The sequence below is a fragment of the Bos mutus genome, chromosome 17 (genome assembly GCF_027580195.1).
Source record: "Bos mutus isolate GX-2022 chromosome 17, NWIPB_WYAK_1.1, whole genome shotgun sequence".
Lineage (NCBI taxonomy): Eukaryota > Metazoa > Chordata > Mammalia > Artiodactyla > Bovidae > Bos > Bos mutus.
Genome location: NC_091633.1, coordinates 1,717,524 through 1,730,033, shown reverse-complemented (window position 1 = coordinate 1,730,033; position 12,510 = coordinate 1,717,524). Strand labels below are relative to the sequence as shown.

Here is a 12,510-nt window from a genome sequence, read left to right as displayed (position 1 = left end):
GCCCCACCTCACAGCTGCCTGCGCAGAGCCGTGGCCGTCACCCCCCGAAGTGGGGGGCTTCAGACGAGCAGGGAGCTGTGTGCCTGCGGGCGGGAGGCCCCGGAGGGCCCGGCTCCCTGAGGGCTGAAGGGCTGTGTGGGGGGCTTTGGGGCTGCAGCCTTGAGCCTGGGAACCGCCTCCAGCAGACCCCGCGTCACTCCCACTCTGAGGCCCTTCCCACCAGTGGCCTTGGGAGGTCACTCTCCAGGACTGACCTGTGCTGCAGCCGCCGCCTTGGGTGCCCCCGTCCTGTGCCCCAGCTCCCAGCTGCACCATCCTCCCAGCTGGCACCCAGCAATGGGAGGGTGCAGGTCCCGGCCAGCCTGGGGCCCCTCTGCCTTGCCCTGGACGTCCTCAGGCAGGGCCCCCGGCCCCCCCCGGCCCCCGACGTTGGCAGGGTGTGCCCCCCTCACCCCTACTCTGCCCCCCCAGGCAGCAGGGGACATGCCCACCACCCCGAAGCACCCCAAGGACGCCCGAGAGAATGTTTTCCCCGCGGCCACAGCCCCCGTAGCCCCTGAACCCACGCCGGCAGACGCCCCGCCGCGGCCCAGCGACGGCCACGCCAAGCCTCGCCTCGTGTCAGCCACTGCCTCCACCCCAGACCCGGCCAAAGACCCCGGGCCCCCGCGGCTGCAGAGGCCTGAGGCCGCCCCCAGCACGTCCTCCCTGCGCCCAGGTGAGTCTGTGCCCTCCACCCAGCGGGCAGGCCCAGCAGAGCTGCGGCGGGCCCAGTCCCCCAGCAGGCCTGTCGCTGCAGAGATGTGGGCGCCTCCCGTCCGGTGACCCCCGAGTGCCATCTCCACCCTCTGCCCGCGTGTTCCTACTCCCATGGAGGCTCAGCAGAGTGCAGGGTCCGGACCCCAGGTTCACGCGCCCTCTCAGCAGTCTGCGCCCCCGGAGACGGGCCACAGGCCAGCGGACGCGGGGCTGGGGCTCCATGGGCAGGAGGAAGCCCCAATTCCGACCACACTCAGGTGCCCCTGGGAAGCTCAGCCCGTGGCGGGCAGGGGAGCCCGGCCGACCAGGGAGGGCGCACACGCACGCACGCACACTTGTGCCTCTCCCTGCCGGCTCCGCACGCCCGGGCCGGCGCCTGGAGGCGGCGGTCAGCTAGGAAGCCCCCGCCCCTGATTGAGCAGCTCCGCGGGTCACTCGGCCAGGCCCCCCGGGACAGCTGTGTGAGGACTGGTGTGCCCAGCCTGGCGGGGACAGCTCAGCACAGCCCCTGGGGCCACTGCGGAAGGGCCTGGAGCAGACGCCCCCGGGCCCGCGTCACGGCTGTGCCACCCGCTCCTGCTCCTGGCCGCAGGGTGCCCGCCATTCCGCCTGCTCTGTGAGGCCCCGCAGGGCAGCTCCGGGCCCCCCAGGGGTCGTGTCTGCCTCTGCCGCACGTGGACTGGGCCCTGGGAACCCAGAAACAACTGGGCAATCAGAGCGAGAGGGCAGGGCCAGCCCATCGTCCAGGGGCTGGAGCTGACAGCCGGGTGAGGAGCAGCTGGCCAACCCCGCTCCTGGGGATGTGGCGGGCGTGGCAGGAGCGGCCGGAGGAGGAGAAGGACAGGAGGCCCGGCTGGGGCCTGGGGGCGCACTCCCAGCCCCCTCCTCGTCCGAAAGGTGTAGCCTGGCAGGAGGGCCCATTTAGCCCGCTCCGTCCTCAGCTGGGTCGTTCGGGTCCAGCGGCCACTCCTGGGCGCTGGGGTGGGGCCCTGTGGTGTCGGGCTCACTGGGTGTTCATGTCCAGGCAAGTGATTAGCAGCCTGGCACCACCCGGGCCATTGTGTCGGAAGAGGCCTGCACGGTCACGGGCATGGTCGGGGTGGAAGGCCCTGTCCCGGGGGGTGGGGCGCACGTCCCCCACGGCCGCTCTGTGTCCCCCCAGGGGCAGAAGAGCCGGCGGGAGGCGCAGAGGGCCCGGGCTTCCCGCCCCAGGAGCCGCAGGACAGCGAGCATGTGAAGACGGCCCCCGAGGGCCCCGCGGCAGAGGCCGCCCCCCGGACTGGCGCCCAGCCCGCCTGCAGCCAGGGTAAGGCCCAGCATGACCCCGGGGCCAGCAGGCGGCGGGGGTGTCCCAGCAGAGGGACCTGGAGACGGCGGGGGCGGGGGCAGATGAGAAAGGCAGGGGCACCCGAGTCCCCTGCTCCACACTCTGCCGCGCAGATGGGAGTGGTTCGGGTGGTGCGAGGCCCAAGCTGAGGCCACTTGGCCCAGATGGAGCTGAGGGGAGGCCGGGGCGGCCGGGAGGCCGGGCTGGGCAGGGGACATGGCGTCGCGTCCACGGCCCTGCCTGAGTCAGAGCCAGTTCCCAGCAGCCAGGCCCCCGGGGACTCCGTGGGGCGGGGCCTCTCTCAGACCCCTCTTGGGACAGCAGGGCCGCTCCCGCTCCTTTTAAAGCCGCAGGGCGGTGGACGGGCGTGGACACCAGCCAGCCTGTGGCTCCTGGGCGCACAGGGGTGTGGACGTGGGCCAGGGCGGGCTCTGGGACGTGAGAGCTGACGAGGTCTGGGAGGCTCGGGGCTCCCCGGCGCCCCCAGCGGACACACTGCTCCTGAGCCCCCCACCCCCACCCCCACCCCGTCTCCGCTTCTGCCAGCCAGAGCCAGGCCCTCGGGGAGGCGGGGAGGCAGGGAGACAGGAAGCGGCCTGGGAGCCAGCACCCTGCGGTCTAACACGGCCAGAGGGGAGCAGGGTGACGAGGCTTGCAAAGGACAGGCTGGCCTGGGAGGCTGCGGACCCTGCTCAGCCTTCTGGGTCCGTCCCGCAGTGGCCAGCTCCAAGGCGCCCGGCGGCGGGAGTGCCCCACCCCCCGAGGGCCCCCTGAGCAAGGCTGAGCCTGGCCGGGCCAAGTCACGCCTGCTGCCCAACATGCCGAAGTTGGTCATCCCCTCGTCCACCACCAAGTTCCCCCCCGAGATCACCGTCACACCGCCCACCCCGACCCTGCTGTCACCCAAAGGCAGCATCTCGGAGGAGACCAAGCAGAAGCTGAAGGTGACAGCAGGTCCTGGGGGGCCCCGGGTCGGGGGCGCGGGTGGGCTGAGGCTGGGCCGCCACTGACCCCTGCCCGCCCGCCCGGCGCAGTCGGCCATCCTGTCTGCACAGTCGGCCGCCACGGTGCGGAAGGAGAGCCTGTGCCAGCCGGCGCTGGAGGTGCTGGAGACGTCGAGCCAGGAGTCCTCGCTGGAGAGCGAGACGGACGAGGACGAGGACTACATGGACATCTGAGGCCCGGCCCGGCCCTGCTGAGGACGAGGACCACATGGACGTCTGAGGCCCGCGCCAGAGCTCCGCAGGGCCTTTTTTATGACCTGTCGACTTTGTAAACGCGCCCCCTCCCCGCCCAGGCAGCGCGTCCACGCTCCGCGGGCTCTGCCTGGGTCAGCGGTGGAGGATCCGTTTTTTTTTGGTTGCTTTTCTAATAAAGATGAAACAGTCACCTCGGTGTCTTTGTCCCTCAGGGCGGGGTCCCCATCCAGGGCTTCTGGGCCCCCTCCCAGGGGACCGTCAAGGCAAGGCAGCCCCCACCCCTGGACGGGGCACAAGGCTGAGGGTGCAGGAGGGTCCGGCTGGGCGCAGGGGCTGGCCTGCACCCCTGGGTGGCGGGAACCCAGAGCGTGGGTCTGCACTGACCGCCTGCACACCGCACTCCCCCTCCTACGGGACTGGCCCTGTGCCTGTGGGCTGAGTGTGAGACAGCAGTGTGGGCCCCCATCACAGAGGGAAGCGTCTGTAACGCAGCGGCAGGGCGGTGCTGGCTGTGTCCTGCCACCCTGAGCCCGTCCGTTCTGGGCACGCATGTGCTGGAGGGGCCTGGCCTGCCCCGGGGCCTTGTCTGGACGGCCAGGGTGGCACAGAGACCCTCCCTGCTGCCCGCTGCCCCTCTCCCTCCCAGGGGCCACTCTGTGCCCCTTCCCCATCCTGAGAAGACAGACACCCAAGAGGCTGGGCACTGCCAGGGTCCCCAGCCCAGCACGGGCGGAGCCACGCGGGGACCCGGGGTGCTGGGCCGGCCCTAACTCGGGCCCCTTCCCGGCCGCAGGGCTCCGCCGCTTCCCCACCCGGCCACCCCCACCGTGCAGTCCTGGCCTCCCCCGGCCCTCCCGTCCAGCTCTCCTCTCTGTGCAGCCAGAGCGCCCCCTCCCCCTCGTCCACAGACCCCCGGCCTGGAGTCAGCTACACCACGCTGGCATGCTGCAGTGGGGAGTCTGGCTAAAAGACACCAGGGATACCCCCCAGTAGAAAGGTGCTCGGTGGGGCTTGGCCGAGAATACACGCCCCGCCCCGCGCAGCTGCGTGAAAAGGACTGGTGAGGGCTGGTTAACAGGTACCGGGCGGCTCTGCTGGAGGAATCTTGAGTGGTCAGCTAAGAGGCCAACCCGGTGCTTCTGTCAACACAAGGGGCACACCTTGGCCAGGGTCATGTCCGTACAAAACTTCCACTTGCAAAGTACCTGCTTAACTGGGGAAGTTATGCTAAAAGGAGATTCCCAACCTAAAACGAGCAGGTTGGGCTTCCTTTAATATTCCAAAGTTTATATTCTTGCAGTTAGAAAAAGCTGGCCATAAGATCAAACAGACTGAATGGATGATTGATATCTGGAAACTTCTCTTAAAACTATATCAGAACCAAAAAAAGGCTGCTAACGGCCTGTCACTGACTCACTCTCCCCCTCTACCTGTACCTTCTTCTATCTGAGTTACTTGGTCAGGTGCTATCTCATTTTTTCCTTTCTCTTCCAACTCTGCCATCTCCTGCTGTTTGCCTTTACGCAGCAAAGGAGAAGTAGAGAGGGAAAAAACCACCTTTTAAGGAATACTCTGGCTTGATACCCAATCATCATTCTCTAATCAGCACAATCATCCTTTGCTTGACTCCACCTTTTACAAGGTTTAGACGAGGATGTAGCTGCTCTGGTCAGAAAGACGGTCTAGGTTGGTCCGAGTTACACAATTAACGCTTGTTAGACTGCTGGACCAACTTTTCAGAACCACCAAAAGAAAGAAAAGGCGGTAGCTACGAAAATTTATGAACGCTCAGTTGTGCCAGCTGAGTACACAATGCCAGCTGAACGTGAACCAAGTCCCAACCAGCTTGATTCCAACCAGTAGAGAAACTTAGCTTGAAAAACAGAAGGAAGTCCCAGGAAATAAGTCCTAATGAGGAGAACCTGATTTTCTATCCCTATTGCCTTGAGATCAGAGCTCCCAGGATCACTTACCTTATCATGAAAGTGAAGAAAGAGAAACAGGGAATGAAGGCTTTAAAAATATTTCTTACATACTGGTGAGTTTCATACTGAGATATCTGATTCACGACTAAGTTGAGAAAGTGAGGCTAGGTCTCTTGTGGTGTCTGAATGTATGGCTCTGTATGTGTCTGTCTTTGTCTTTGTAATTCTAATGAAGTTTAATTTGTAAGTGAGCTCCGATTTAATAGGCCTAAAGAAAAGTAATTGCCTACAAATCAGAAAAGTCTAAGTTCAAGAGAAATTGAGCTAAGTGAATTTCAGGTTCACATGAACTGGGAAATATTCAATATTAAATTATACCTAGTATTTAATGTTTAAGTTTGTTGGCCTAATTAATATAGAAATGTATGCATTTATCAACATCAAATATAAGACTAAGTATACTCCTATCATTCGGCCTAAAATAACATTATATCTGTTACAACTTTGTCAGCAAGGAAATTAACTTAATATGAAGAAACTTTTCAGGAAAGAAAATGTAAATGGGTTAAAGCTTTTCAATAAACTCTACTAAGAGTAATTATGTTTTAGTCTGTCCAGATTTTAGTAAATTGAATTTCTAGGGTTCTGCTAAATTAAGTGATGGAAGTTTACTTAAATGGGTAGGGTACTCCCAAATAAAATGATACATTAATCACTGATAACTGGCTTCCTCTTACAGAGAAACTCACGGCGTTTTGGACTATTAATGAATGTTTGATGCCTTCTTGAGATGTTCTCTATGAGAAAGCAAATGTTTTTTAGAAATTGTCATTGGTGTTTACGCTCACCAGTCTACAGAATGCTAATATAAAGGTCAGCCCATGGTTGCTTACAGAAAGTAGGATGTGTGTTCTCAGTACAGAAGGCGTGAGGAGTGGAATCACATTTTATTAAGGGAAAAGGAAGGATGTCTGACCTAAGAGGTGATTGTTTTTGAATGGGCAAATTAAGTGATGTCTGCAGAAAAGTTTTGGAAAGTGGACTCCAAGAGAAGAATTTTGTGCATGGTACAAGTTTTCTTAACATGTTGAACTGCCTTTGATAACAGACTGTAATTTCTTTACTTTTAGGTAATCTGCTCCGTATTTACCTTTGAAATCTTTTATTGTTACTTTGGTTAAGTGAATAACTTGTTTCACAATGACCTGTGATTATCTCTGAGTGTTTTAAACCCTTTTGATATTCTTTGCAAAGTTTCCTAAGTCTTTTTGACCTCTCGCTAACTTTGAGTGCTTCAAAGAGCCTTCCTGAAACATCCCAAAAGTGAAAGTGAAACATCCCAAAGAGAGACACAGACTGGCTTCATCTGATGCGTGGCATTGCATGGGAAGCATTGTCAAATCCTAAAATCTCATATGTGGCATTGCATGGGAAGCATTGTCAAATCCTAAAATCTCATACGTGGCATTGCATGGGAAGCATTGTCAAATCCTAAAATCTCATACGTGGCATTGCATGGGAAGTATTGTCAAATCCTAAAATCTCATACGTTGCATTACATGGGAAGCATTGTCAAATGAGCAATAGTCTTCTCGGGCTATAGTGTATGGCAAATGTTACTAATATACATATTTTAAAATGTATATGGAGTTCCTAAAATTCTGACAGGTGCTGGTCAAATGTCAGTCATAATTCTAGTTATTATCTGCAAGTGAGGTATGTCACAGCAGTAACCCCGTTACTTTATCAACTGTAATCAGAACTTACTGGGTTGAATCTGTTTTACAGGAGTAAGGAAAACATTCCTTTCAAACTAATTATGACTTACAGTAATTTGGTAAATTATACTTTTGCAAGCAGAATTGAAATATTTAGCTTTTTTTTCTCTATTGGCTCCCTCCAGAGTTTGTAAACTCTCAGGTTTCCAGCAGCTTTAACAGACAAATTAGGTAAGCTACTTCACCATCAGGTATAAAAATCTCAAGGTATTTTGGCAACCTTGTAAAGGGAGGAATTCACCTCGATATGTAGTTGAGACATGTGATAAGCTCTTGGCCTGACCTTCCTGGCCCTGAGAGGTCTTTGTTTTTTTAAGAAGTTCAGTCTGACACTCCTTATAAAAAATTTCAGTAAAGCAAAACCCTATGACCAATTATAGTTATATAAATTTTCAGGCCAAGGTTTTTTTTTTTTTAGATCAGACTTATTTTTGCAAACAAATTAGTTTTAATTTGAATATATTTGGTAGAAATGAGAATAATTTTAGAGAGAAACAGATTACGTTTCAATGAATGTTAAATCCCAGTTTTGTTAACAGAGGTCTGTATTTACTGACTCACTTCCCAGATAAGTTCCTTGCTGTTATGCTATGTTAATGGAAAGTTAATTGAATGATTAAAAGGACATTCTAAATTTTATTTCTGAAGCTTATCTCAGTAATCTCAATTTCCACAACCTCCAAACAGGGGATTGTGTATACCAGAAAGGACTGTCTCCAGCCTGGGTGGAAGGGCTTTCTATCAGTGACTCTTAACTAGCTCATGTGCAGTGAAAGTGAAGGGAAATTGACCCTTGCAGTAATCCCCTCTTCTATTGGCCCCTGCACCAGCCTGGTCTACAGACAGCACTGCCGATGTCAGACTCACCTTAAAAGGATGCTCAGAGGCAATTACACTTAGACCAGGACGAGAGGAAGATGACCTCAGAAGTAGCTCACCCAGGACGCTGGACCTGACGTGTATGATCGTTTATGATGTTGTCTTGACTTCACAGACCTTTGCGTATAAATCAAATGTTTTTCTCTCTTGAACATGATCCTATGCTAGTTTTAAAAAACCGATCCAAGTCCTGGGTTGTGGCCAGTCACCTGTGTCTAGAACGTCTAGGTTCCCTGGTGGGTTTCTCCACCCCAAGGCTCTAACGGGATGACCCTTAGAAACGTTTTCTAGAAGAAAGTCCAGTCCCCTGTGGGCTACTCTTGATATCACTAGGTGGGACCCTCTCAGCTGGCCAATTAAGAATGCCTGCTCTGACCCCAGCCGTAATATGGATCTCCCTCCAAGTCACTCAAGCTCAGTCGGAGCAACAAGCACATTCAGTCAAGGAATAAAACAACCAGGCTGTGGTCATTTAAGATTTAAGGCCTCCTTTATCTTGGAGGCAGTTAAGTTATACTAAGGATAGCCAGCCTAGTAACACTAGGAAACACTAGGCTGGGAGCCTGATGCTAATATCCCTGAAAGATAGAGCTGTACTATGTCAGACGGCCTGAGGATATACTGGGCTACACCTAATGGAAATTCCTGGCTTAATTCTTACTTGTGACTTTAAAATACTGCTAGCTGTGTTAGTTGTACTTTGAATGTTTTATGAGATTATTGTCTCTTGTGTTAGTATTAGTATTACCAAATGCGCGACTGAACCTCCGACAAAAATGATGACTAGGGGACGTGAAGCAGTTGATTCGCATGCGATCAACGATTGTGATAGTGTAACTCTAGATATGGCAAGACAGAACAGGCGGGGGTTTTCCCGGACCTTCCCACACGGGGTAAGACAGCTGGTCCAGAGTCCTCGGTTACTGTTGACAGACTTAGTCCAGTAACAGCCCACCGAGTGGCCTGTCTGCAGTCTTTGCAGACCCAGGAATGAGCCCTTCTAGCAAAGTGGCACAAAATGGTCGCAAACGGCCTGCGAAATGCCTCCCAAAGTACGGTCAAGTTTATCACCGTGAGGGAGTGGCCCCCGCCAAGGGTGCTCGCATCTGCCTCCACAAGGATTAAGTCATGTGCCCCTGCAGCAGCTGACCTCCAACCCCCGCTGAAGGAGATCAGGGTGGAGAGCAGGAACCGGGCCCTCTGTGCTCCAGGAAACTGGCAGGACAGGTCTTCTCAGGAGCTGACTTGATAAGCCCAGTTCTTGTACCTCCTCATATCTAGAAAAGCTCTAAAATCCTTCATGGTGACAACTCTTCTTGTGACCAGCGAAGGCTTCACGAGACTCTGTAAAAATACGTCCTTGATTGCACGCGCCTCCCCTGCACCAAAGTCACACGTACAGCGGGCTCCCCGCTGCTGCTTTGGGACGGTCTCTCGCAGCCGTGTGAGGAGCTGTCTCCTGGCTGCAGGCCTCGGTTGTCGTTCGGTGGCTCCGTCGTGTCCGAGTCTTTGCGACCCCGTGGACTGCAGCCCGCCAGGCCTCCCTGCCCCTCAGCATCTCCCAGTGTTGTGCCACGCGTTCCGGGAAACACGCTCACTCAGAACAAGAACAACGCAGATAGCGGACTGCAGTTTACCGCACCGGCGGGCCCGAGGCAGTCTCCTCTTGGCCGAGGACCCGACCAGCATTTGTGAAATCTTTTACGCCTGTGTGTACGTGTCTGAACCCACCACCCCAAAGTCTCCTTGAGACTCACATAAACCAAGGAAAATGCAACCCCAGTCACCCTCAGAGCAGTCACGGGCTCTGAGCTCATGTGTCAGTCAAACAGTTAGCCGATAATCAATAAGCCCGAGGCTACACTCCGATAGATACAGAAAAATTTATGGCCTGTCTGGAGGAAAGGGTGATCAGTGTATGTTTTCTCTTGGGCTAGGAGTAACCTAGAAACGATCTTCAAGGTTCCCCTGTCTGGAGGGGGTCTTATCCTTCTATTGTTGTTTTCATAGGCACTAAACACAGAGGAATATTCTGAAAGAGATGGGAATACCAGACCACCTGATCTGCCTCTTGAGAAATCTGTATGCAGGTCAGGAAGCAACAGTTAGAACTGGACATGGAACAACAGACTGGTTCCAAATAGGAAAAGGAGTACGTCAAGGCTGTATATTGTCACCCTGCTTATTTAACTTATATGCAGAGTACATCATGAGAAACGCTGGGCTGGAAGAAGCATAAACTGGAATTAAGATTGCCAGGAGAAATATCAATAACCTCAGATATGCAGATGACACCACCCTTATGGCAGAAAGTGAAGAGGAACTCAAAAGCCTCTTGATGAAAGTGAAAGTGGAGAGTGAAAAAGTTGGCTTAAAGCTCAACATTCAGAAAACGAAGATCATGGCATCCGGTCCCATCACTTCATGGCAAATAGATGGGGAAACAGTGGAAACAGTGTCAGACTTTATTTTTCTGGGCTCCAAAATCACTGCATATGGTGAGTGCAGCCATGAAATTAAAAGACGCTTACTCCTTGGAAGGAAAGTTATGACCAACCTAGATAGCATATTCAAAAGCAGAGACATTACTTTGCCAACAAAGGTTTGTCTAGTCGAGGCTATGGTTTTTCCTGTGGTCATGTATGGATGTGAGAGTTGGACTCTGAAGAAGGCTGAGCGCCAAAGAATTGAGGCTTTTGAACTGTGGTGTTGGAGAAGACTCTTGAGAGTCCCTTGGACTGCAAGGAGATCCAACCAGTCCATTCTGAAGGAGATCAGCCCTGGGATTTCTTTGGAAGGACTGATGCTGAAGCTGAAACTCCAGTACTTTGGCCACCTCATGCGAAGAGCTGACTCATTGGAAAAGACTCTGATGCTGGGAGGGATTGGGGGCAGGAGGAGAAGGGGACGACAGAGGATGAGATGGCTGGATGGCATCACTGACTCGATGGATGTGAGTCTGAGTGAACTCCGGGAGTTGGTGATGGACAGGGAGGCCTGGCATGCTGTGATTCATAGGGTCGAAAAGAGTCGGACACGACTGAGCGACTTATCTGATCTGATCTGATCTGAAACACAGAGTTCAGAGTCCATTGGAAAGGTGGCCCAGCATGATCAGCAGTGAACAGGCCTAAGATGGAGTTCAGGCCCTATGAATTCCTTCTTCACCAGAGCTTGCTCAAACTCACGTCTATCGAGTCGGTGATGCCATCCATCCATCTCATCCTCTGCTGTCCCCTTCTCCTCCAGCCTTCAGTCTTTCCCAGCATCAGAGTCTTTTCTAATGGCTCTTCCCATCAGGTGGCCAAAGTATTGGAGCTTTAGCTTCAGCATGAGTCCTTCCAATGAATACTGAGGACTGATCTCCTTTAGGATGGACTGGTTGGATCTCCTTGTAGTCCAAGGGACTCTCAAGAGTCTTCTCCAGCACCACAGTTCAAAAGCATCAATCCTTCGGCGCTCAGCCTTCTTTATGGTCTAACTCTCACATCCATACGTGACAATTGGAAAAAGTCCTTATTTTGCCCCAAATAAAACTTAACTCTCATGCTGTGCATTTTTTCAAGTCCGTGTTCCCCAAGCCATGGTCAGGGCCCTGGAGCAAGTCCCAGTACCAGCCCCCCCAGGCTGGCTTGGGGACCTGAGGACCACCGGGGCAGCTGGCCCCAGCAGTGCTGTGGGTGCCCAGCATCTGCTTAGCAGTTGTGGCTACACCCCCCTCCCCCACCCCTGCTGGCTCTCTGGATCGCTGCGGGGGGCGGGGGGCAGCAGGGCGGGCCACGACAGGGAACCAGGCTGGCTGACCCCCCAGGGCCCCGAGGCCTCCCACAGCCCAGGGCCCCCCCCCCAACCCCCCACCGCTAGCGTCAATTCCCTAAGGGGTCCAGGGCCCTGTGCCCTTCGGTTGCCTTGAGAAGCCACCACTGTCCAGACCCAGCCCAGGTGGCAGGGCCCGAGTGAGTCTCCGACCTGGTTCCTCCCCGCCTACCCTGGCCTTGGAGGCTCCCGGAAACCACCTCTCCCAGGGACCTCGCCGCCTCTCCCCGTCTGGGCCTCAGTTTCCACACCTGCATAAACAGAACAGAGGTGTGGAACAAGGGAGAGATTATGCAAACGCAGAGTGACAGGGCAGGGGCGGCTCCTGTTTGGCTCCCAGCTCCGGGCAGAGGCGCCGCAGGAGAGCACAGATGACTTCGTTTCTTCCCAGAACCCCGCCAGCAGCCCAGAGAGCCCTGCGGAGAGGAGACCAGAGTCCCGGCCTCAGCCCCCCACGCTGCCCCCAGGGTTCACCTGCAAGGGGCTCCCGGCCCCGCCCCCTCCCCCCTTCTTTCCCCTCCACCCACCGGGGGCATCTCCGCCTTCGCCCAGTCGGGGCCCTCCCCTAGCGCCTACACAGCAGGCTGCAGGCAGGCACCAGCAGGAAGGTGCCAGCTCCCGCACCCCACCCCGGCTGTGGGGAGGACCTGGGAAGCCCAGCTCCCTGTGGGGCAGCTGAGGTGCGAGGCCTGGGGCCCCAGGACCCCGGGGGGCTGGAATCCCGGGATGGCAGGGACCACCGTGCCTTCTCCCCACCGCAGCATCATCCCTTCCCCGCGAAGAGTGTGGCCCGGCGGAGCAGGCCTAGGGGGTGGGGGGTGGGGACT

At 55.4% G+C, this 12,510-nt stretch overlaps 1 protein-coding gene across 6 annotated transcripts in view; it reads left to right on the top strand.

The window, feature by feature from the left end:
• Nucleotides 1-3,475, top strand: part of CABIN1 (calcineurin binding protein 1) — a 71,664-nt gene extending 68,189 nt beyond the window's left edge. For all 6 annotated transcript variants that reach the window (XM_070385777.1, XM_070385780.1, XM_070385781.1 and 3 more), the window contains 4 exons: nucleotides 472-718; nucleotides 1,922-2,065; nucleotides 2,804-3,030; nucleotides 3,121-3,475. In XM_070385777.1, coding sequence (XP_070241878.1) covers nucleotides 472-718; nucleotides 1,922-2,065; nucleotides 2,804-3,030; nucleotides 3,121-3,264 — 762 coding nt within the window. In that variant the 3' untranslated portion in view covers nucleotides 3,265-3,475. The remainder of the gene's footprint in view (nucleotides 1-471; nucleotides 719-1,921; nucleotides 2,066-2,803; nucleotides 3,031-3,120) is intronic.
• The last annotated feature ends 9,035 nt before the right edge of the window (nucleotides 3,476-12,510 follow it).